The sequence below is a fragment of the Bos grunniens genome, chromosome 3 (assembly GCF_055505025.1).
Source record: "Bos grunniens cultivar Pamir isolate PY7600 chromosome 3, Bosgru_T2T1.0, whole genome shotgun sequence".
Classification (NCBI taxonomy): domain Eukaryota; kingdom Metazoa; phylum Chordata; class Mammalia; order Artiodactyla; family Bovidae; genus Bos; species Bos grunniens.
The window spans coordinates 104937364-104962417 of record NC_141167.1 but is presented as its reverse complement, the minus strand read 5'-3'; the positions used below and the strand labels follow the sequence as shown (position 1 = coordinate 104962417).

Genomic DNA, 25054 nt, shown 5'->3' with positions numbered 1-25054 from the left:
AGCAATTGAACTGAACTGATTGTGCTCTCAGTGACATAACCCTCCTCTTCATCATCAACTATGTGAAATCTTTAGTAAAATAGGTATTTTTTATTTTGAAATTGCACAAAGAACAAGTTGGGAGAGACTTGATTAACAGTAGCAACGTCAGAAAAACTGTGGAGGTCGGGGGAGAGAGGGATATGTGTGGCCACAAGTTCCATAATAGCCCATCATGTGACAGGTGCTAGGAGGTGATAGTTTCCTGCTCTCTGTCCTCCTTAGACCTCCCCTGAGTGATTCTGCTCCAGACAGGGAGGTAGGCTGTCAAAGGGACATTGATGAACCAAGGTGAACACATAGGAGCTCACCCAGAATGGTACAGAGTTTAGAGTCATATTTTAGAGGAATCTCTAAAGAAACTAGTGATGTTATATTGCTGAGACTCCAATGGGGGGAAGGAGGGGGAGGAAGGGCAGTTAGGATTAGGGAGGCAGATTGTCTTTGGAAGAGAGAGGAGACTTTTACAGAGCTAGAAACCACAGTGCTAGGGCCAGTGGAAGAGGTAAGAGGCAGATTGGCCTTTCCATAAACATAAAGGGAATTTGTATTAAACATCCAACATCAAACAATTTATAACTCACACTGGAATGATGTTCATCAAATGTTACCAATAACTATTCAATGGCCAAGTTTTAATTTCTTCTCTGTACCTCTTTATAGAAGTATGTCATTTCTAGAAAACAATAAAGTCACAAGTTTTTGTTGTTGTTGTTTGTTTTTGGCAGTGCTTGTGGGATCCTAGTTCCCCAACCCGGGATTGAACTAGGCTCTGAAGGTGAAAGTGCCAAACCCTAACCACTGGACCACCAGGGAACTCCAATCACTATCTCTTTTTTTTTTTTAAGTCTCTATTAGATATATCTGGTCTTCAAAGTCACCGTTCAGCTACTCTATCCTTGCTTCTTCTCTCAACTATCACACAAGTGGGTTTATTAGACAAGCTCATCCTGAGCTCACAATTTATATAAAAACTCAGCTCGAGGCTCCGAAAAACAAAGGACCCTTCATCCAACAAGATGCGCCTTCCTTAGAAGGCAGCTGAAGGAGCATGGGCGTGCTTCCTTGTCTGTAAACACAAATTATTTCCTCAAAAGGAATTCTGTGATTGAAATATCTCCATCTTCTTATATCATGGAGAATATTCTAATCACAGCTGTTCAAAAATAGAATGGTCTTGGTTCCAAGTCCTTGAAAGTTTTCCAGTAGAACATGAAAGATACACAGACGTTTTTAAAAGGATTTCAGTCCCAGATAAGCGGTTGAAATGCATAACCTCTAGCTTTTCTTCTAAGATTTTTAGATCTTACCTCTCATTGAGGGGGTCTAATCATGTTGCATTTCACTTACAACCGTTCCTGGATATCAGTAACTCCTTACATTTATCATTATAGTTTGCATAATATAGACTTTTAATAATAGCAGCCAACTTAATGAGTTCCTGTTACCTGCCCTTCAGTGTTCTAAGGATATGATGGGAAAAAACATAATCCTCCAGGCAACCCTATGGGGTAGGTCTTTTTACGATCATTCCCATGTTAGAGCGACGGAGGATGAGATGATTGGATGGCATCACCGATTCAATGGACATGAACTTGGGCAAACTCCAGGAGATGGTGAGGAACAGGGAAGCCTGGCATGCTTGGAGTCACAAAGAGTTGGACATGATTTGGCGACTGAACAACAACCACGTTAGAGCAGAAAATTGAAGCTTAGAGAAGTTAAGAAGTTTGCCCAAAGCTACTTGAATTATAGGTGGCAGAGGGTTGTCCCTCGAGGTCCCATGGTTAAGATTCCACCCTTCCTTTACTGGGGGCACAGGTTCAATCCATGGTGGGGGAACTAAGATCCCACATGCCACACAGTGAGGCTAAAATATATATTTTAGGCGGAGCTGAAATTTGAATCCAGAATTAGTCTCTTAATCAGCATCATAATGCCTCTCACTTGTTAGAGGTTTGAGGTTGCTCCAGTTCTGAATCCTGAGTTCTACATTGTATGATGGCCTGGTCTTGGCCTGCTGGGAGTTTGGTGATAAGCTGACCTGATCACAGGACATTATCAATAGTTAATGTATGCCATGTGCAGTCCACATTTGAAAGCCTAAGGCAGACAGAAACAGTGGGATGGATCAGTCCAGAAGAGGTTTCATAGTGATTTTCAGATGCATCTGATTATGGAATCTTTGCTATGGAAAGGTTCTTACAGGGCAACCAGCCTGACCACTCACTCACGGGTGAAATTTGTGATAGGGAACTGGGTGGGTAGGTTTTATCCCCATCTGGACCCCCTCACTACACCTGCAGTTAGCACTACAGTTAAGTGGGTTCCTGCCCCACACCATCTCTCTTCTAAGGCCTTATCCTCCTCTCCAGCATCCAAATTTATCAGCATCTTGATGATAAACACCTCGCCTGGAATCTGTATTGAATTCCAGTTCAATGAGATTAAACCTCCCGGAACAGCATTAGGTTATTTTTTTAATGGTTGATTATTTTTGTATTTTGACAACTCTTGCAATTAAAAAGAAAAAAATGACTTTCAGGCTGCAAAACTGGCCTCTACTGCTAATTAGATTCCATGGATCTGTCCTGAAAGATATAAATCATTTTAAAAACATCATTACTAAACGTACTGCTATAATAAATAAACTACCCAAGCTCTTCGACCTAGAGAAAAGAGAGGATGGAGGGGGGCGTGGTGTGTGAAGATATTTGTCTTTTTCTGTCAGCTTTTGTTTTTCGGGTCCCAGGCTCTGGCACCGCTGGTTCCCTCTGCACACTGTCTACAGTGGGCCCTCCTACCCACAGCTGCACTCCCTCCCCTTCCAAGGGTGTCACGTGGGCTGATGAGATAATGTATGTGAAAGCCTTGGTCAACGGCAAGGCACAATCTAATGCCAATGATGACTGTTGTTATTATTCTTATCATACTCCAGGGAAACCCTGTTGCCTCCCACCCTCCCAGACCTACTCTGCAGGACAGCCGGCGAAACTCAAGCGAGGCTAGACAGCCCCTCCCACGTGGGCGGAGGTCCTGGCGCAAATCCGTCTCTCCTTCTAGCAGCGGGGGGGCGCTACTGCTTGCCTCAGACCCTACCCGCCTACCCGCCCCCCCACCTCCCCTCAGTAATGGCTTTCCCAGTCCTTCCTGGCTTCGAGGGCCTAACTCCGGAAGGAAATCTCCTCAGTTCCAGTGAAAGTTCTCGAGCTACTGAAGTTATCGACTCCCTTGGCCTGTCTTCACACCCACTCCCCCAGCCCCCTCCCCTCCAAGTGCCCGCAGCGGAGCCAGGCTGCCCCGGAAGGATCTGACCGGCAATTTCCTACAATTGTCTGACTGGGGCTCCTCAGTCTATCAGCTCCCCGCTTCCCTCCCCACCTCATCTCTTGCAGTCTCCCCTCCCCAAAGCCCCAGTCTCCTGGATATCCCAACCTCCACCCTGATCTGACTTCTTAGGCCCCACAGTTCTCTTTAGCATTTCCTCTCTCTTCTGGGATTGTCACTACCCTGGGGGAGGTGGAATGGGGGTTTGGGAGTCAACATGGCCACCAGGGCCCATCAGGAAGTTGGATGTGCTGCCGTGTTACCAAGGCAACCACCCTTCTGTGTTAGGCCTTCCCAGAGCTATTTGTCCCCAGCTGAGGAGGGTGAGGATTTGACTGTGTTAGGTCCCTCTCCCAATAAATCAAATCTGACTGAGGCCAAAAATGGTGGGCAGGGAGCACAGGATATTCTAGAAGGCTCATTAGACAAAGGGAGGACAATTTATCCTTTCTTCAGCCACTTGTGTATCAAGGAGCGCTGTCTCCAAGGCAGACCTCCAAGCTCTCCCTGGACCATCCTGACCTCCAGTGCCGCTGGGCGTGGACTCCAGGAAGAGGCTTGCAGAGGTCGGAGGAGGGGCCTGTCTGCACTTGATGGATGGTACTGAAGAAATGTCTGGCACTTTCTTTCCCCATGGGGGAGGTGAAACTGCAGCCACCTCTCCCCCGCATTCACATTCCTGCCTGCCTGCTCAGGAAGGGGGTGGGGTGGGTGGCCGGAGCAGAGAAAGGAGGGCCCTTAGCCCCACTGAGAGTTGTAAACTATCACTCACATTTGCCTGCACTGTCAGGGGAATGGATGGGCAGGTGGACAATTCCCACATTTCAACTGAGGTAAAAGGGGATCCCTATGTTCCCACCCCACCCTCCTTCTTGGCTCCCAGACCTCCTGGGGCAGGTGCCAGGACTGCCCATTCAGTCTGCATTCATTATATTCTTACTGTATGCTGGTCATTGGGTAATAGAGCAAATAAATAGAGATCTCAAAGTGTAGTCCACAGATTCTGTGAGCCCCCAAGATCCTTTCAGGGGCTGTTGCTCAGTCAGTCAGTTCAGTCATGTCCAACTCTTTGCAACCCCATGGACTGTAGCCTGCTTTGCTCTTCTGTCCATGGAATTCTCCAGGCAAGAATACTGGAGTGGGTTGCCATTTCCTTCTCCATTTCAGGGGATGGATGAGGTCAAAAAGATTTTCATGGGAATTCTCTGACAGTGCAGTGGTTAGGACTTGGTGTTTTCACTGCTGTGGCCTGGGTTCAAGCCCTAGTCGAGGAAGTAGGATCCTGCAAACTGCGCGGCATTGCCAAAAAAAAAAGTTTTTTTTCCCCATAATCCTACTAATTATATATTATTTTACCATTTTTGGCTGCACTGAAGAGCACACAGAATCTTAGTTCCCTGACCAGGGATGAAACCTGTGCCCCTGCATCAAGGGCATGGAGTCTTAACCACTGGATTTCCAGGGAAGTTTTTTATTTACCTTACTGACTGTGTTGTTATGTGTACTGATAAGGCTGGTGTCTTAGCATAAATCAAGGCAGTAGCACCAAACCAGTCATTGTCAAAAAAAAAAACAAAAAACAAAAGCCAGTTTCTCTCAAGAATGTCATTGATAAAGCAGTAAAAAATTAACATGTGATGGGTTTATTAAAGTTATTTTAAATGAGTTAATAAAGACTTGTTTTAACTTCTAATACAGAATATATCGATAGATAAAACCCACATAAAAGCTCTTTGGGGCCCTCAGTAATTCTTAAGGGTGTAAACAGATCCTGAGACCAACAGAGTCAGCACTGCTGGGGTCACTCATAGGCTGTTACACTGGCTCCTCAAAGTTGAAGGGAACTTTCTCACATATTAAATTGCCAGCTTGAGAAACGTCTTATTTAAAGCTGAGGGTAGAGAATATGGTTGTGTTTCTTGGCAACCCTGGCTCGAGAAAGGACACTGTCACTGGAATAAAGATTTTCATGGTCTCCACTCAGGAGAAGCAAGGCATGCAAGCCCACGGCCCTCTGTACTTCCCTTTCTCCCCTATGTGCTGAATATCTTGTGTTGGGTCACGGGGGATTCAGGGTGCTTGTGGCCCATGTGGGCTAGGCCCAGATGTGGGCTTCCCCCAGCCCCTAGATCCATGTTTAGTCCCTTCTCCTATTCCCACTCAGGGGGCTCTTCCCACCGCCCCCCCCTGCCCCCCCCCCTGCCCCCGGCCCATAATAGTCACAGTGGGCACAGGGAGGGGCAGGAGGATTAAGGAATCCACATCCCACCTTGGCCTCGGCTGGGATAGGATGGAGAGTGAGTGTGTGTGCCTACGTGTGTGTGTGTGTGTGTGTGTGTGTGTGTTCCCTGGGCATGACTGTGAGTTTTGGTCCCGTCCTGTGGGCTCCAAGTTCTCCCCCATACCAGTCCTCTGTCAGAGGTAGTATCTGGTGTCTCCACTGGGGTCAGCACATCTGAGTTATTCAAGCCACTTGTTTGGCAATGTGGGGTTGCTGTGGACGGGCTGATGCTGGCATCTCTCTGTCATCTCCGGCCCAGGGAAGGGGGGAGTGGAAGGCCAGGAGGGGACTCAGGTCAGCCTCGGGTGCTACTCCCTCGCTCCCCCAGGAGCCAGTAGGTCCGAACTTTGCCTTTGCCCTGGAGGGAAAAAGAGGCCATTGGGGTGGGGAGTGATACATCCACTTTCCCAAATGGTGGGAATGGGGATGGTTGCTTGAGAAGGGGCCTGGAGGAAGGTGAGCCCTGCAGGGACCTCAAGGGGTCGTGAGGGCAGGGACTTTCTTTTCTACCTTCATTTCTACATCCCCTCGAAGCTCCAGCTCGAAACCACCAAACTCCTCCAGGACAGCCTTGGTTTCAGAAGATAAGTGGATCTTCAGGGCTGGGTAGGATAAGGGAGGAGAAGGGAGACGAGAGATGCAAGAGTTGGGAGCAGGAGACTGGGGGCCGTGGGGCTAGAAAGATGCTTTCCCACCTTCCTTTAGCCCTGAAAGCCTCCTAATTCAGAGTCCCACCCATTCCACATGGTGTCTGACCACACAGGGCTTGCCCTAAGAATTCCAGAGCTGTGTTGTCCACCATGATAGACACTAGTCACATGTGGCTATTTAAGTTGCAATTAAAATGAAATAGTTAAAATGCAATAAATAAATAAAATGCAATGCCTCAGAGGCTACCATATTGGACAACACAGCTTATAGTAGAGTGTAGAGGTCAAGGGCTCAGACACTGGAGCCTGCGCTGCCTAGTTCGAACCCGAGCTTGGACACTCAGCTGGGGAAGTAATATTAACTCTCTGTGCCTCATTTGCCTTGTCTACAAAATGCTGAGAGTGACAGGACCCATCTCAAAGTTTTCCTGAGTGGATTAAACTTAATGTTATTCATAAAGTATTTTAAAAGAATCTGGCACTTAGGAGGCACTGTACAATTGGTTGCCATCATCGTTTTTTAACTCAGCACCCTCACATTAGGGTTGAGGGAGCCCAGGCCTTGGAGAGGAGATCTGCGCAGGCTGCTGAGGTCAGGCCCAGGCCTCCTGACTATTGTTCCCCGCAGCCCTTCCTTGACTCCATAGCAAACTGGTCTAGGTAATCTTAGTATTCCAGGGCCTGGTATTCAGTAGTTGCTCAATAAATGGTGACTGAATTGAATTGTGTTGACTACAGCAGGAAGCAGATCAACAGGAAGCAAGCCTAAGGGAAGAGCTGCGAGCAAGCATTTATCAGATACTCATTGTGTTCCAGGGGTTGTGCTGTGTTTTTTATAACCCCAAGACATCATCCTTTTAAAGACAAACAGCTGAAGCTCAGACAAGCTGAACAACTATTACGTGCTAGTCATGTTATATGACTTTCTCAAATAACTCTTCTGAGGTAGATGTTTAATTCTCATTTTCCAGATAAGGAAAACAGGGGTTCAGGGAGGTGTAGCAAATTGACATGAAACATCAGTTGCAGAACTGAGATTCAGACCCAAGTGGGCTTCTCTGAAGCCCTTTTGACCACACCCAAGAGGGCCCTAAAGGTAAGATTCCTGCTGGAAACTGTCAGACGTTGGTCTGGAAAGACTTTTCTGTCGTTTGGCAAAGGGAGCAGCTGGGACCTGCGTCTCTGATTAGACTCAAGGTGACCTGGCCAGGTTGAACCCTTATGAGATGGCAACTCAGGAAGAGAGAGAACAGGGAGTGGAAGGCATCCGCTGCCAGTTGGGCAACTACAGCCCCCCTGCCCTCCCTGTCCCACCCAGGGGACCCAGAGTACCTTCCCCATTAGACTCCATTCGTGAGGCAGTGTTGACTGTGTCCCCAAAGAGACAGTACCGGGGCATCTTCAGCCCCACCACGCCGGCACACACGGGTCCTGAAGGGAGTGAAAGCGCATGAGTTCAGGGGAGTAGGTGGGAGGAATGGAGGGTGACCTAGGTGGGGCCAGAGGGTGAGGCTAGAGTAGGGTGCCCCAGGAGAGGCAGCAGGTGGGATCCGTGGTCCGTGGGAGCCCAGGGGTGTGTGTAGGAGGAGGTGTAGGTGTATGCGCGTGTGTAGGGAGAGCTGGAGAGCGCTGGGGCTGGTCTCCCATCTTTCGCAGCCTCACCCGTGTGGATGCCGATGCGCAGGCGCAGCTGCTCCTGGGGCCGGTGGCGGATGCGGAAGGAGCGGACCGCGTCCAGCAGCGCCAGGGCCATGCGGGCCACCTCGCGGGCGTGCAGCCTCCCGTTCCGCACCGGGAGCCCGGACACCACCATGTAGGCGTCACCAATGGTCTCCACCTGTGAGGGTCACGAGAGAGAGCAGGACCTGAGGGCTCCAACTTTCTCTTCCCAGTGTGGGCCATCACCCAGAGGGCACTGGCTCCTAATCCACCCGTCTACCAGCCGTTGTGTTTGCTCATCCTCCATACTCCGCCCTGTTTTTCTGGCGGTTCCTGGGTCTCCCCGTGACACCTCCTCGTGACACTGTCTTTGCTCACGTCCCTTGGTCTACTTTATCTCTCTCTTTTTTTTTTTTAGTTCCACCTGTTTATTGCCATCTCCCTCCACCCACCTCATGCGCGCATGCTCAGTCACGTGACCCCATGGACTGCCGCCCACCAGGCTCCTCTGTCCATGGACTTTTCCAGGCAAGAATACTAGAGTGGGTTGCCATTTCCCTCTTCAGGATAGTCTTCTCTCTTAAGGCTCTATGTCATTCTACCCTTCACTTTTCTGTAACCCTGTCCACAACTGTCTGCCTGTTCCTTCCCATCTTTACTCACCTTGTATACGTCAAAATTGTCTATGACGGCATCAAAGCAAGTGTACAGGTCGTTGAGCAGGGTCACCACCTGGAAGAAAAGAGAATCCACAAGGGGTGAGGAGTAAGGGACCCCACCTGGGCTCAGGTGGAAAATGCAGACCCAGAAGGCAGACCTGTGAGATGGAGATGAAAAGCCAGCACAGCACACCTGGCTGCTCTCACACCTGTAGCTGTGCCTGACTCACCTGCATGGGCGTGCTCTCTGCTGATAGGGCTGTGAAACCCACGATGTCACTGAAGTAGATGGTGACACTGTCAAAGGCTTCGGCCTGGACCGTCTCCCCGCGCTTCAGCTGCTCAGCCACTGAGCTGAGGGGTCAGGGACGAGGCAGGATCAGAAGATGAGCCGGGGCAAGGGCAGGGCTGGCGGGGGCACCAAGCACAGGCACTCACTGAGGCAGAATCTGGTAGAGCAGGGCCTCAGCCTTGCGCTTCTCCTCCAGGTAGGCCTGGGTCCGCTCCTCCACCAGCTCCTCCAGGTTGTTGGCGTACTGCTCCATGCGTGACAGCAGGTTGTCCAGGATATTGCTGCTGTTCTCCCTGGGGACGGGGGTGGCGGAGGGGGTGGTGGTGAGGGGGAGCAGCATGCCCAACCCTGCAGTGCCCACCCCAGGCTCTCACCCTACCCAGACTTAAGTTAACTTATACTGCAGCAGAGTCCCTGGAGATGGTCAGGGTTGGGGGCACAGCAGGATGGGAGTGCAGGGGAAGAGGGTAAGAAGAAAGTCCAACTCATCCCTGAGTCCCCAGGGTCAAGTGTGAAGCTTCAGACGTATTGGCTCTTTTGCTCATATTGTTGAACACCAGTAGGCTAGAAGGAGGTGGAGGAGATAGAGGGCTTCCCAGGTGGTGCTAGTGATAAAGAACCCGTGTGCCAATGCAGGAGACCCAGGAGACGAGGGTTCGATCCCTGGGTCGGGAAGATCCCCTGGAGGAGGGCATGGCAACCCACTCCAGTATTCTTGCTGGGAAATCCCATGGACAGAGGAGCCTGGCAGGCTGTATAGTCCATAGGATCTCAAAGAGTCAGACACGACTGAAGTGACCTAGCACACATGCACACAGAGGAGGTAGAGAGGAACAGGGATCAATTGAGAAGAGAGTGAGGGCACAGACTAGCTAAGGGGTGTGCCTGGGGGACTGGCCCCCACAGAGCAACTGGGAAAGGGGATCAATGGGTGGATGGGAGCTCCCAGGGAGGACAGAGAGGCAAAGGGAGGAGGTTGAAGTCCATTTACTCTGCTTACCAGTGAAGACTGTGGAGAAGGGGCCAGGGAGGAGACTGGTATGAAAAGTGGGTGGCTGTGGGGACAACTGGGTCCTCCGGTATTCGCAAAGGGGGCTGAGGGGCTGTGGTGGGCTGGAGCAGGATATGTCTGGGGGGCTGTGCATGGGCTCTGCCACCACAGGGATAAGACTTAAGCGTGGGATACATGGTGGCTGCCATGGGTGGAGGAGGCTGGGATGACCCAGGACTAACGCCAGCGACCTGTTAAATTTTCGCAACATCAGGCGGATCTGCTGGAAGGGCGGCCGCTCCTGTGGGTCCTCAGCCCAGCAGCGCTGCATCAACTGCCCCAGTTCCTCCAGGTGACTCTGCAGGGCCAGGGAGGGCCGGAAGGGGGGCTGCTCGCCCCGAGTCACACGCTCAATGATCTCTGTGTGGTGGGGGGAGAGAGGATGAGAGATGGGTTCAACCTGGGGCCTGTTGAGTAACCAGGTGGGGAAGCCCAGGACCAGGGCAAGGGCCAGGGAAGCCCCGCAGGGACCTGGGCCAACCGTGCTCAGGGTCACTAGCCACAGTGGGGGAGAAGGGGGCTGCGTTTCCAGGGTTCCCTCTCTCTGGAGCTGGGGTCAGTGGAGTGTGGCGGCATTAGGGGAAAGTGTGGTCCTCTCACCTTTGGGACTGAGGTCCAAACCTTCCACGTGGAAGGCGCCGCTCCTCAGGGCAATCTCCTGAAGGATGATCCCAAAGCTGTACACATCACCAGCCTGGGAACCCCGGGCAGGGGGCGAGGCCATTCGCAGGAGCTCAGGGGCTGTCCACAACTTTTCTGTGGGTCAGAGGTCAGGAGTCACAGGGTGAAGGGCCCCAAAGCTAAGGGGTGACAGGAAACAAGGATGTGGCTGGGCTGATCTGAAGACAAAATGGGGTGCTAGCGCTAGAAGGGGCTTGAGACGACTTCGTCTGACTCGGCTTTCTACTGATGATGAATTGAACTGGGAGTCAGGAAAGGTGGGCCCGAGCCCATCACAGGCCAGGCCATCAGTCTCCCTATTGGGCTGTGCTAGCCGTAGGAGTTAGGGGTCAGAGTCATGCGGAGCTCACTGGCATAGAGGGTGTGTCCTTGCTCTGGCTCTGGATCCCGGAAGCTCTCCAGCCCGTAGTCGGTGATCTTGAGCACAAAGCGCCCGTCTACCACGCAGTTGGATGACTTGAGGTTCCCATGGGAGCAAATGGCTCCATTGTGTAAGAACAGCATACCCTGGGAAGTTCGGGGAGGCAGGGGTCTGAGTGGGACCTCCAAGCAGGGCCAGAGAAGAGGCCTGCCTGGCCCCTCGCCCCACACCCAGTGTGCTCTACCCAACCTACCTTGACAATGTCATTGGTGAGCGAGTACCGGAACATCCAGTCCAGGGTGATGCTCTCATTCTCCAGGATGTCCTGCAGGACAGTGAGAGTCAGCCCTGTACCCTGCACGCACCCCCAGGAGGAGAAGTGCAGGGGTCCCGCTGACATAAACTGGCAGAACAGAACAAAGCTTCGTATTTACTCTAGTGCCACCACCCTCCCTCACTTCCATTTTACAGATGGGGAAAATAAAAGTCAGAAAAAAGGAGAGGCTTTCCCTTATGGTCAGTCAAGGGCGGACTCAGGGCTGGACCCAGGTGTCCTGACACTCCCTTGTCACCCTCACCTGTAGGCTCCCACGGGGACAGTATTCTGTGAGGATACAGATGTTGGGGGGATCAGTGCAGGCTCCCACAAACCTGGTCAAGTGTTCGTTTTGTACATCCCGCATCTGCAGGTGAGAGCCAGCATCAGAGCCTGGCAGAGACCTCACTCCTCACCAAATCGCCCCTGCCCTCAGGGACCCCTCACTCTTCCTAAGTCCCAATGTATTCTCTCCAGACATTGTATGAGCTTCCCGTGATTCCCACTCCTGTTTGAAAGAACCTGTCCCCAGAATCTGCTCCCTACTCCCTCTGCTTCCTAAGCCCATCCAGCGGAGCCCCTAGGAAATCTCCAGTAGCCCTTCTCCCATCTGTGATTCTACTCACAATGTGCAAGGGCCCCTCCCACGGCTCTAGGGCCCACCCTTTCCTAGGATACGCTGATGTCCCTCCATGCTGCTTCTGTGGGCCAACCTCCCCGCATCCCCAGATTCTTCCCCAGGCCACCGCCTCCCTCCCTCCACACATTACATGCTTCAGCTCGAACAGGACTTCCCGTGTCAGCTCAATGCGTTTCCGGTTCACACGTTTCACAGCCACGAGGTTGCCCTGAGCAAGGGGTGGAGGTGGTCACTGTGAGGAAAGAGCCCAGCACTGGGAACCCCACTGCTCTGACAGCCCACCGCTGCCCTAGAACCCTCCCCAGTCCTTCATCAGAGCACAGCCCTGCCCCATCCAGAAGACCAATGGTCTTACCCAGACTTACCTTATAATACGCTGTCTTGGCAAAGATTTGGAGTTGGCCCTCTGTGGTTAGTAGGGAGCCATAATTGGAGCCTCTCTGAAGGGGTGGAGTGCAGGAGGGATGGTCAGCCAGAGGGCCTAGTTCTCCATCCTGGCTGGCTGAGCTCTGCTGCCTCATCCTGTCCCCCTACGTCAGCTCAGTGTGTGGAATTTCAGCTCATCCTGAAATCCTCATTTATTTACTTTTTAGAAAACAAAATTTATCGGAGCGTAGTTGCTTTACAGCGTTGTGTCGGTCTCTGCTGTACAGCAAAGTGAGTCAAATGTATGTACGCATCTGTCCCTTCTTTTTTAGATTTCTTTCCCATTTAGGTCACCACAGAGCATTGACTAGAAGTTCCCTGTGTGATACAGTAGGTTCTCATTATTTACTTAAAAAAAAATGTATTTTCACATATGCTATCACTGACCTGTGAGGGAGGCTCTGTGGATGTAATCATTATCTAAGATGGTACTTTGCCAACAAAGCTTCATCTAGTCAAGGCTATGGTTTTTCCTGTGGTCATGTATGGATGTGAGAGCTGGACTGTGAAGAAGGCTGAGCGCCGAAGAATTGATGCTTTGGAACTGTGGTGTTGGAGAAGACTCTTGAGAGTCCCTTGGACTGCAAGGAGATCCAACCAGTCCATCCTAAAGGAGATCAGTCCTGGGTGTTCTTTGGAAGGAATGATGCTAAAGCTGAAACTCCAGTACTTTGGCCACCTCATGTGAAGAGCTGACTCACTGGAAAAAACTCTGATGCTGGGAGGGATTAGGGGCAGGAGGAGAAGGGGACGACAGAGGATGAGATGGCTGTATGGCATCACCGACTCGATGGACGTGAGTCTGAGTGAACTCCAGGAGTTGGTGATGGACAGGGAGGCCTGGAGTGCTGCGATTCATGGGGTCGCAAAGAGTCGGACACGACTGAGCGACTGATCTGATGTTAATCTGATCAGAGAGGGTATGTGACTTGCCCAAGGTCACATAGCAAGTGAAGGCCGAGCTGGGATGAGAACCTTGCTCTCTACCCTAACTTGTCAGGTGCTGCCCCCGGTACCCAGCTGCCCCCGTACCCAGGTCAGCCCCGTCCCCCCAGTAGTGGAGCTCTTACCCCGCTCAGGGTCAGCCGGCTGCCTGCACTCCGGAGATGCCTCTCAAGGCTACTGGGCTGCAGGTCCTCCCAGCGCACACGCCACAGCTCTGAGGCCAGTTCCTTCTCCAGCTGCATCTTCCTGGGGCACGAAACCTGCACCTGAGCCCACGTCTGAGCCCCTGACCCAGGGCGGGGGTACTCAGCAGCCCCTCCTCAGAGCCCTGGGATCTCTGCAGGAGCTGAGAGATGGGTGGGGCAGTTACAGCCTCTCAGCTCTGAGTCAGGAGGCTTGGGTGAAATTCTGCCTCACTGGGGACCTTGGGGTAGTCATTTCTCTTCTCTGAGTCTCATGTTCACGTCTAAAAGTCCTCATGTGGAAACTGGGGATCTTGACGTTTATTTCAAAGCATTGTTATAAAAATGAAAAGAAATGTGTGTGGAAGTGCCTGGCACACAATTTATGCTCAACCAGCCCTGATTTTCTTCTCTCCCTCCTTGCTTCCCTCTGTCATCAACTTTTCCTGCACCTGTCAGCCTCCCACCAGAAGGCAGGAGTGAGTCTTCCTTCTCTCTTCTCTGCTCTGGGTGCAGCCCCTGGTACATGGCCAAGCCATCATCCTTGCTCAGCTAATATGGGTCCAACACATTGCTTCCCATCTGGTCTGTACAAACAGGAAGGGAGGATAGACCAGCCTCAGCCCAGAACCCACATACTATGATGCTCCAACAGATCTGCTCCTTCTTGGATCTCCCAGATCCTCCTTGGCCACTCCTATCTCTGGTCCCTCCTCAAGTCTCCTGCATTGGCAGGTGGGTTCTTTACCACTAGCACCACCTGGGAAGCCCTTTCCCCTCCTTCTTCGTTGTAGGGCTTCTGCCCTTTCCCCTCCTTCTTCGTTGTAGGGCTTTTGCCCTTTCCCCTCCTTCTTCGTTGTAGGGCTTTTTAGTATCTTTTCTCCCCCATCTCCCTGGGCCTTGCTGTGCTGTCCCTACACCCCTCCCTCTCCACTCTTGGTCCCTGCCACCTCCTCTGCTACTGGTTCTCTGGGCCTTCCAGCCTCAGTCACCACCCTCATCCCCAGGCTCACCTGTATATGAAGAAGGAGACGATCAGGATGCTGAGAAGGGAGAGGCTCCCCACCAAAGCCAGCACCTCCAGGGTGGAGAAGTGGTCTACAGAGGAGGACCGAGTTGTAGCAAGAGAGATGTGAGATAGACATTGGAGAGGAGAAAAGAACTTTTTTATATATAATTTTTTTTTTGGCCACACTGCATGGCGTGCAGGCTCCTCTCCTGACTGGGATTTGAACCCATGCCTAAACTGGAAGCATGGAGTCCTAATCACTGGACTGCCAGGGAAGTCCCAGAACTTTTTAATATTTAATCAATGAACTCAGATAGTGGATGAAGGGACAAAAAAGGCAGGTGGAGTCTCTGCGGGAAACCGTCAGTGCCAGAGAGTAGCACCTCTTCGACTCCCTGAACAGGAAGCATGCAGTGTCTCCAGAATGGAGGCCAGGAAGGCAAGGGGCAGTCACCTTGGTTGCAGGCTGGGTCCTCATTGTCAAAGCCGCACTTGGGGACATCGGGAGGTGGATACCCCAGGGGCCAGTTCAGTTTGCACCCTGCCATGGTCATCAGTTCTTGGGAAGTCCCATTGAAGTTCAGAACAACCTGTGGAGGGGCAGGAGTGGTGGGTGGGCAAGGGCCCTTGGTGAGGCCTCCTGTCCAGGGTAGCAGTCCTGCCCCTCACCTACCCCGTCTCCGCTGCCAGAGACTGTGTCTGCACTGTCAGCAGCTCACTGAGCCCCTGGCATGACTGGATACAGAGAGCCTCATACCCACGCCCCATGTTATCAGAATGGACAAACTTGAAAGTGACTTAAGCGCTTCTATATTCTATATAGAATCACAGGCCCACACTCAGGAAGTTTGTAATCTGGGACTGAAGCACCCAGAAAATAGGAAAAGGCAGTGTTTTCAGTCCACATTCCCAAGCCTAAACCATATACTCCTCCTTCTGAATATAGCCTGTCTCTGCTGGGAGGGGATCCTGCCTACCTTCAGAGAAATGGGGCTTGCTGAGGGCAGGGCTGTGTTCCCTTCTTACACATGGGGCTCCCCAAGGACAACACCTGAGTCCCTATCATTCTGGTTGTTCCTCCAGATTGGCTGGATTGCTTTTATCCAGGGTCCGCTCTTATGCAGGGAGGTAGGAAGGTGAGATGTCACTCCCAGTTGGCAGTGCCTTCTTGGGGGCACAACCTTACCCTGAAGGCGCCAGTGTTAGGATCCATATCCCAGAGGGAGAAGTCGGTCTCCCGGTCTCCATTGCTGTCCATTTTCAGGTATCCTGTCACACCTGGGGGTATGGAGGATGATGGCTGTGTTTTGAGAGTGGAAGTTCAGGGACTCCAGACCTCATCTCTATCTTTTGATCTTATCTGTCTTGCCCTCTGCATATATATATATATATATATATATATATATAAAATAAAAGAGATGTGTCATCAGCAGGAATGATTAGTGTTCGGCACTTAAGAAGACTTCTTGATGACTCTAGGGAGATGGGGAAGAAAGCCTAAAGGCAGCTTGGAGGAGAGGAAGAGACTGGTGTGTGTAAGTGACTACCTGCACTGCAGGCCTAGAGGCTTCCTGTTGCCTCCTGCCTGGGGCCCCAGGGTAGCCCATTCCTGCCACCTGCAGTCCCTGACCTTGGAAGCTTCGGTTCCACATCCGCTGAGTGATGCCCTCCCCATCGGTGACAGCTCCCCCGTGTGCTAGAGTCTCCGTCACCGCCTGGATGTAGAGCAGGAGCCCATCGTGGAAGGACGCTGGGATGGTGTTCACCTGCAGGGGCAGGTAGAGCTGGGCTGCTGGGGGGAAGTATGAGGGGTGCAGAGTGGGGTGCTGTGGGGCAGGGAATGGGAGGTAATGGGAACTTGAAAGAGGATGGGCGAAAACAACCCCACCCATGTACGGACAGAGAGATTTCACTACTCATAAGACACATCTGTGTACACCTGCTAGGCACGTGGGGCAGGACGTATCGTCTTCATTTTACTGATAAAGATTTGAGGTTCAGAGATTGAACAGTTGTCAGTGCCGCCCTCCATCATCAGGAGAGACAGGGGAGCAAAGGGAAGGGAAAGAAGGGCAGGCCTGGGGAGAGGAGGGAGGCTGAGAAAGCAGGGCAGAGACCAGCAGAGGGCTGTGGAGTGGAGATTTGGGGCCCACATCACCCAGGACCCCCTCCTACCAGGCCATCCTCCATGGTGAAGTTGAACTGCTCAAGGGCCAAGCGTTTTAGCTTCTGTAGGAATTCCAAGTACTCGGGATTATCCGGCTCTTTATATGTAATGATTTTGGCAGCCTGAGGAGGAGTCAGTGGAGAGGGGAGAGCTGGTTGGATGCTGACTCTGGTCCTCCCTATACCCTGAGTGCCCACCTCCCAGAGTTGCACCTCTGCTTAGCTCAAGGTCAGATAGGACCCCATGTCCTGCATGAGGTGCTGCCTGCATCAAAGCAGAGAATGTCGACGGGATGTGAACATTATCCTGCCTCAAGGGCATTCTCTCATATTTTTAGCCTCCTAGTTCTGAAGTCCTCCGACCCTCTATGTGCCCCTGGCCCCAGCCCCCTGCCCTTCTGTCACCTAACTCCCTCCGAGCGAGCATCAACAACTCCTTTTCTGGAATCCTTTCAGACACTGAGGCACCCAGGACCCGGAAGCGATGTGCCAGCAACCCAGAGCCCCACAGCCTGGGCTTCCAAGCTGAACCCTCACCCGAAAGGCCTGGTGGGCACTGACATCCTGCCCATCTCCTCTCTCCCAGGGCCTGCGGGGAGCAATGCCATGTGCACCTTGCAGGCTTTGCCCAAAGAGGTCCAGGTGGAAGAAAACATAGTCGTTCCCACTCAGGCCAGCTTCCAGGGCCAGAAGCATGAGGGCTCTGAAGGTATCTGGCGAGCTGCAGATGTAGATAACTGGGGAGAGAGAGAAGCCAGGGAAGCCAGGGTGTCAGGGAATGGAGGAGAAACTGAAGCTGGCGGGCCCAGGGGAGGAAGTTGAGACCCTGTAGTGGTTAAGTGGAACTCCTGGCTCAGTCTAGGCTAAGCAGGAGAAAGCTGAGGGAGAAGGTGGTGGGAGGGGGAGGAGGAAGGAGGCCAGATAGGGAGAGCAGGAATGGTGGAGCTGAAGGTGGGGAAGGTGAGGTGTGGAGCAGGGAGAGCAGAGGAGGGCCAGCTGGAGAGGGGACTGGAAGACGAGAGGGCATATGGGAGCTCCGGGAGGAGAAGCTGGAGGAGGGAAGGAGGCTGCTGGGAAAAGACGGAAAATAGGGGAGAAAAAGAGGGTTAGGAACTAAGCCGGGGCCCCACTAAGTGTCAAGGTGGTAGCTGGAGGCCTTTTTTACCTCTGTTAACTCCGGAGGAATCGGTGGGAAGGAGGCGAGGGAGTGGGGAGGTGAGAATACAGGCGAGCCTAGGAAGAAGAGAGGGGACCATGGAGAAAGACAGGGAAATAGAAACTCAGAGGTGGACGGGGCGGAGGAGGCCGAGGCAGGAATGAAGGGCCCAGAGGAGGAGACGTTTGGTGCAGACGGGAGAGAGTCCCGAGGAGGGCCTGGAGGTAAAGCGGCCAGGAGGGTGTGCCCTGCCTCTCACCTCGGCCTTTACGCCGCACGGTGCGCAGCAGCATGGTGTAGTGGTCGCGGTCTCCCTCGGCGAATTCCAGGTGGTCCACCGTGATGTTGAGGCGGTCGCGAACCCGCATGTACAGCCCCTCCACCACGAAGAAGCAGGGCTGGTCGTCACCGGGCTGGTAGGCGTAGAGCACGAGCGCCTGGCGCTCCCAGCCCAGCCGTCGGTGCAGCGCCGCCACGAAGTCGCCCAGCTTGGCGTGGCTGGGTCCCGCGCGGGTGGTCAGCGCGTACTCGTCCTTGGCTCCGAAGCCCACGGCTGGGGCGCCGGCGGTCAGCAGCGGCACCCGCCAGTGCGCGGTGAAGCGGCCCACGGGGGCGGCGGCGTACACGCAGCCGGGGCCCAGGAACACCGCGGGGCTGTGCTCCCACTTGAGATCCACGGCGGCCAGGGGCGCGGCGGTGTCGGAGCAGACGCCCAGCGCGCTCTCACTGCTGCCCAGCACCGTGCGGACTGTCCAACCCGGCAGCAGGTCCGGCCTCGCCTTCACCCGGGCCAGGGCCAGCTCCACCGCCGGTCCCACGCGCGCCCAAGACCACGGGTACGAGGTGTTGGTCAGAGGCAGCACCACGGCCACCGTCAGGTTACCAGCGTAGCTGCCCGGGAGCAGTAGCAACGGCGGCAGGAGCAGAAGCAGGCGCAGGCGGGCGCCGGAGGGGCGCCCGGGGCGCGGCATGGCCTCAGCGGGCACCGTGGTGGGCGAGCGCTCCCACCATGGCCTCAAGCGTCCACTCCGGCTGAGCGGCCGGTACGGGCACCGGGAGCGCCCCTGTGGGAGGGAGGAGGGGCGGAGCGGGGGCGCTCACCCCGGAGCACGCTCCCCCTCTAGCTGCGACAGTCCGCTCCTGGGGCGCCAGGGGCGCGCGACCTAGGGGTGTGCCCAGGGCTCTGCGGAGCAGGTGGGTGCGAGGAGAGCGCGGGGGCCGAGAGGACCCGAGTGTGAACCACAGGGTGTCTGTGTGTATGTTAGGAGAGAGAAAAAGAGAGCGCGAGCGAGCGCTCGGTGGAGAAGGATGGGAGAGAGGGCTCCAGGGAGGATAAGGGGAGTGTGTTTGTGTGTGTGCGTGAGCGCTTGGCTCAGGGAGTGTGCCAGAAGGGGCGTCCGGCCGGCCCAAGTCTCCGACAGTCCGAGGGGAACTGGGGAGGACCCAAGCCAAGCTCCGAACCCTCCCTCCCGGCCGCTTCCCCTCCCAGACTCCGAGACCGTAGAACCAAGCCTGGATCTTTAACTCCTTCCTCCCCGCCCCGAAGTCGTGGACTCTCCGAGCCTCTCAACCCGCTCGGTTTCCTCTAGATCCTCTTCCCGCTTCTCGGCGGGCCAAATGTGTTTCCCTCCGAGAAGCGGTACTCGCAGAAGGGGCTCCCTCACCGGGATGGGAAGAACAGAGATAAATGGAAGTACAGAGTGCCTCTTGCGCCCCACCTTGTCCCTCTCCTCCTACTGGCTCCGTCTCGGGAAGAAAGAGGTGCAGGTTTGGGATCTTAGCCGGAGAAGGTGTGAGTGTTTGGGTGTCAGGTTGTGGGGCAGGAGGGTGACGGTTTTTGGAAAAGAAATTAAAGTAGTCCAGGGTCCCGCGACCACTATATCTAGGACGTCACCCACCCCCCAGCTTCCAGACTGAGCGGATTAGTGGAGAAAAAGGGCCAGGTGGAAGGGCGAAGTTAACTCTTTAGTTCCCAAAAGGCCGTAGGAACGGGAGGGAGAGGTGGTGGGTGGCCGCTGAAACCAAGAGGTGTGACCTCGGGGCCGCTACGGGCGTGTGCGTTTGGTTTGTCTTAAAAAGGATTATTAAAGTGAGATTTGTCGGGACAGTGGCAGACAGTGTTGGAAATGACAAGCGGAGGCGTATACTGGGGAGTGTTTGGGGGGCCCTTGACGGCTGGGCCCGGGGCAGGACAGCTGTGGAATCAGTCTGCTCCCTAGTGGCCAGAAGAAGTCATTGGCGGTATTGCGCACCAACCTCTGAAAACTTCTGCCTCAGTTCAGTTCGGATCAGTCGCTCAGGACCAAAGATCAGCAAACTTCTGCACTGTAGACTTTCAAAGGACCTATTACATGTTAAGCACCAACTAGATGCTGAAGGCATAAATATGAAGATTGTCTGTGTGTATATTTGTCCTTGTTGTTGTTCAGTCACTAAGTCATGTCCCAGTGTTTGCCACCCCAGGGACTGAAGCACACCAGACTCCTCTGTCCTTGACTATTTCCTGTCCATTGAGTCGGTGATGCTATCTAACCATCTCATCTTCTGCCACCTCCTTCTCCTTTTTACTTTCAGTCTTTCCCAGCATCAGAGTCTTTCCCAGTGAGTAGGCTCTTCACATCAGGTGGCCAAAGTATTGGAGCTTCAGCTTCAGTCCTTCTGATGAAAAGTCAGGGTTGATTTCCTTTAGGATTGACTGGCTTGATCTTCTTGCTGTCCAGTGGGCTCTCAAGAGTGTTATCCAGCACCACGGTCTGAAAGCATCTGTTCTTCAGCGCTCAGCCTTCCTTATGCTCCAACTCTCACATCCATACACGACTACTGGAAAAACCATAATGTTGACTATATGGACCTTTGTTGGCAAAGTAATGTCTGTGCTTTTTAATGTGTTGTCTAGGTTTCATAGCTTTCCTTCCAAGGAGCAAGTGTCTTTTAATTTCATGGCTGCAGTCATTGTCCGCAGTGATTTTGGAGCCCAAGAAAATAAAATCTGTCACTGTTTCCACTTTTTCCCCTTCTATTTGCCATGATGTAACGGCACCAGATGCCATGATCTTAGTTTTAATCATGTTGAGTTTTAAGCCAACTTTTTCACTATCCTCTTTCACCATCAGCAAGAGGTTCTTTAGTTCCTCTTCACTTCCTGCCATTAGAATCTTAGTATCTGCATATCTGAGGTTATCGATATTTCTCCTGGCAATCTTGATTCCAACTTGTGATTCTTCTAGCCTGGCATTTCACATGATGTACTCTGCATACAAGTTAAATAATCAGAGTGACAATATGCAGCCTTGCTGTACTCCTTTCTCAATTTTGAACCGGTCTTGCCTGATTCTAACTGTTGCTTCTTGATCTGCATTCAAGTTTCTCAGGAGACAGGTGAGGTGGTCTGGTATTCCCATCTCTTGAAGAATTTTCCACGGTTTATTGTAATCCACACAGTCAAATGTTTTAGTGTAGTCAATGAAGCCAAAGCAGATGTTTTTCTGGAATTCTGTTGCTTTCTCTATGATCCAGTAAATGTTGGCAATTTGATCTTGGTCCCTTTACCTTTTCTAAATCCAGTGTGTACATCTGGAGTTCTCCGTTCACATACTGCTGAAGCCTAGCTTGAAGAATTTTGAGCATAACCTTGCTATCATGTTGCTGCTGCTGCTGCTAAGTTGCTTCAATCGTGTCAGACTCTGTGCGACCCCATAGACGGCAGCCCACCAGGCTCCTCCGTCCATGGGGTTTTCCAGGCGAGAATACTGAGCACAATTGTATGGTAGTTTGAACATTCTTTGGCGATGGAATGAAAACTGATCTTTTCCAGTCCTGTGGCCACCGTTTAATTTTCCAAATTTGCTGACATCTTGAGTCCAACACTTTAACAGCATCATTTTTTAGGATTTGAAATAGCACAGCTGGAATCCCATCACTTCCACTAGCTTTGTCTGTAGTAATGCTTCCTAAGGCCCATTGACTTCAAACTCCGAGAAGTCCAGCTCTTGGTGAGTGACCACATCATCGTGGTTATCCTAGTTATTAAGACCTTTTTTGTATAGTTCTTCTGTGTATTCTTGCCACCTCTTCATCTTTTCTGCTTCTGTTAGGTCTTTACTGTTTCTCTCCTTCATCATGCCCATCCTTGCATGAAAAGTTGGCTTGATATCTCCAATTTTCTTGAAGAGGATCTCTAGTCTTTCCCATTTTATTGTTCTGCTCTATTTCTTTGCATTGTTCATTTAAGAAGACCTTATCTCTCCCTGCTATTCTCTGTACCTTTGCATTCAGTTGAGTTTATCTGTCCCTTTGTCCCTTGCTTTTTCGTGTCTCTTCTTTCAGTCATTTATAAAGCCTCCCCAGAAACCACTTTGCCTTCCTGCATTTCTTTTTCTTTGGGATAGTTTTGGTCACTGCCTCAAGTACATGTTACGAACCTCTGTTCATAGTTCTTCAGGCACTCTATCAGATCTAATCCCTTGAAACTATTCGTCACCTCCACTTTATAATCCTAAGGGATTTGATTTAGCTCATACCTGAATGACCTAGTGGTGTTTCCTACTTTCTTCAAGTCTGAATTTTGCAACAGGGAGCTCATGATCTGAGCCACAGTCAGCTCCTGATCTTGTTTTTGCTGACTGTATAGAGCTTCTCCATCTTTGGCTGCAAAGAATATAATCAATCTGATTTTAGCATTGAGCATTGGTGATGTCCATGTGTAGAGTCATCTCTTGTGTTGTTGGAAAAGGGTGTTTGCTATGACCAGTGTGTTCTCTTGACAAAACTCTGTTAGCTTTTGCTCAGCTTCATTTTGTACTCCAAGGCCAACTGAAAGTGAAAGTATTAGTAGCTCAGTTGTGTCCAACTCTTTATGACCCCATGGACCATTATAACGCGCACCAAGCTCCTCTGTCCATGGAATTCTACAGGCAAGAAAACTGAAGTGGGCAGCCATACCCTTCTCAAGGGGATCTTCCCCACCCAGGACTCCTGCATTAAGGGCAGATTCTTTACTATCTGAGCAACCAGGGAAGCCACTCTGAGGCCACACTTACCTGTTATTCCCAGTATCTCTTGAATTCCTACTTTTACATTCCAATTCCCTATGATAAAAAGAACATCTTTTTTGGTGTTAGTTCTAGACGTTCTTGTAGGTCTTCATAGAACCTGTCGACTTCAGCTTCTCTGGTGTCAGTGGTTGGGGCATAGACTTGGATTACCGTGATATTGAATGGTTTGCCTTGGAAACAAACAGACATCATTCTGTTGTTTTTGAGGTTGCCCCCAAGTACTGCATTTTGAACTCTTCTATTGACTATGAGGGTTACGCACTTCCTTTCTTCTAAGGGATTCTTGCCCACAGTAGTAGATATAATGATCATCTGAATTAAATTCGCCCATTCCCATTCATTTTAGTTCACTGATTCCTAAGATGTCAATGTTCAGTCTTGCTGTCTCCTGCCGTCTTGACATCCAGTTTACCTTGATTCATGGACCTAACATTCCAGGTTCCTATGCAATATTGTTCTTTACAGCATCAGACTTTACTTTCACCACCAGACACATCCACAACTGAGTGTCGTTTCCACTTTGCCCCAGTAGCTGCATTCCTTCTGGAGCAATTAGTAATTGTCCTCCACTCTTCCCCAGTAGCATACTGGACACCTTCGACCTAGGAAGCTCATCTTCCAGTGTCATATCTTTTTGCCTATTCATACTGTTCATGAGGTTCTTGCAACAAGAATACTGGAAGGGGTTGCCATTTCCTCCTCCTGTGGACCACATTTTGTCAGAACTCTTCACTATGACCCGTCCGTCCTGGGTGGCCCTGCACAGCATGTCTCAGCTTCACTGAGTTATACAAGCCCCTTCACCACGACAAGGCTGTGATCCATGAAAGGGTTGGGAGGATGAGAAAGTTATTCTGTACAGAGAAACAATTCTGAAGTATGTTTCCTACATATTTAGGAGAATTTTGAATATTGTTATGGTCTAGAGCAAACAGTAGCCCATAGGCCAACTTTTAGACGGCAGGCATGTTTTATCTCACTTGTTCTCTCTCTCTCTTGGAATTGACCAAGAATGTGGGCAATTAAATTACACACAGACACACACACACACAGACACACACACACACACACACACACTTGTGTATGTGTAATTTAATTGGCCCCCATTTTTATATCAGCAGGTGGCACATGAATATTTAGACTTCTGACTTGTCTTAAAATACTGCAGAGCTGGTGCATCTCTCTATGAACAATCATCTGAAACCAAGCATCCAGTATTTCTTCGAGATGAGTCTAGCTCATCACAGCTCCTATACACCATGTTGACTCATTTGCATCACTGGCTGCAGCACCAGTGTATGTTTTCAACCCTGATCTAAGATATAAGTTATATGGGTGTAAGAGTGACTGAGGAGGAGAGGCAAGAAAAGGCTGCAGAGGGCAGATAATGCAAGCTTTGTGCAACAGGCAAAATGTCTTTGTCCTAAAGGGAGGGCTCCAGAAACTATAGAGGTGGAGAGCAGATAGGGAAATAAAAAAATAAAACAACTTTATTGAAGTATATCTGTTATACCATAAACTGTACATTTGTAACATATATTACAATTTGATGAGCTTGGACATACACGTATGCTGGTGAAACCATCACCACAACATCAAAGTAATACACGTTTTCATCACCTCCAAAAATGTCCTTGTGTCCTTTTGTGTGTGTGTGTGTCTGTGTGTGTGTGTGTATAAGAACACCTAACATGAGATCTACCCTTTCAACAAAATTTGAAATGTATAATGTGGTCTTGTTCATTATAGGGCTATATAAGTAGAACCAATTGGAATTCAGGAAAAGATGACAGCATACAAATAACTGAAGTCTAGGCAACACTGACCCATTAGTTGAGAAGCTGAAAGGTTTTGGGGGGGAAGATGACAATTTTAGTTTATTGGTTTTGAGGTGCCTATAGATACCCAAGTGGAGGTATCCAATAAGCCATTGGAATAGTGGAACTGGAACTCAGGAGAACTAGACTAGAAATCTAACTTAGTAACTGAGCTTCCCTTTTACCCATGGTGGCTTAAATAATCTGTCCAACCCTCAAGCTGAGCTGAAGAGAACTAAAAAATGGTAGATGAAATGCTTTTGAAAATCAACAGTCTAGGAAGACAGTGAGAGCATGAGAGGACAGGAAAGCAGGAGACCAGCAGTAGGAGGCCTTTTCCCCC

General features: G+C 51.3%; 1 protein-coding gene across 1 annotated transcript; it reads right to left on the bottom strand.

Moving 5' to 3' along the window:
* Nucleotides 1-4993: 4993 nt before the first annotated feature.
* Nucleotides 4994-19334, bottom strand: NPR1 (natriuretic peptide receptor 1). Its single transcript, XM_086392780.1, has 22 exons — nucleotides 18100-19334; nucleotides 17222-17421; nucleotides 16694-16807; nucleotides 16149-16284; nucleotides 15705-15796; nucleotides 14973-15108; nucleotides 14523-14607; nucleotides 13453-13573; nucleotides 12322-12396; nucleotides 12087-12164; nucleotides 11579-11683; nucleotides 11254-11325; nucleotides 10990-11146; nucleotides 10559-10714; nucleotides 10150-10318; nucleotides 9054-9200; nucleotides 8846-8969; nucleotides 8620-8688; nucleotides 7960-8134; nucleotides 7630-7728; nucleotides 6158-6249; nucleotides 4994-6005 (listed from the first exon to the last, which is right to left on the bottom strand). The coding sequence occupies exons 1-22, from the start codon at nucleotides 18809-18811 to the stop codon at nucleotides 5943-5945; spliced, it is 3177 nt and encodes a 1058-aa protein (XP_086248906.1). The 5' UTR covers nucleotides 18812-19334; the 3' UTR covers nucleotides 4994-5942.
* Nucleotides 19335-25054: the final 5720 nt, after the last annotated feature.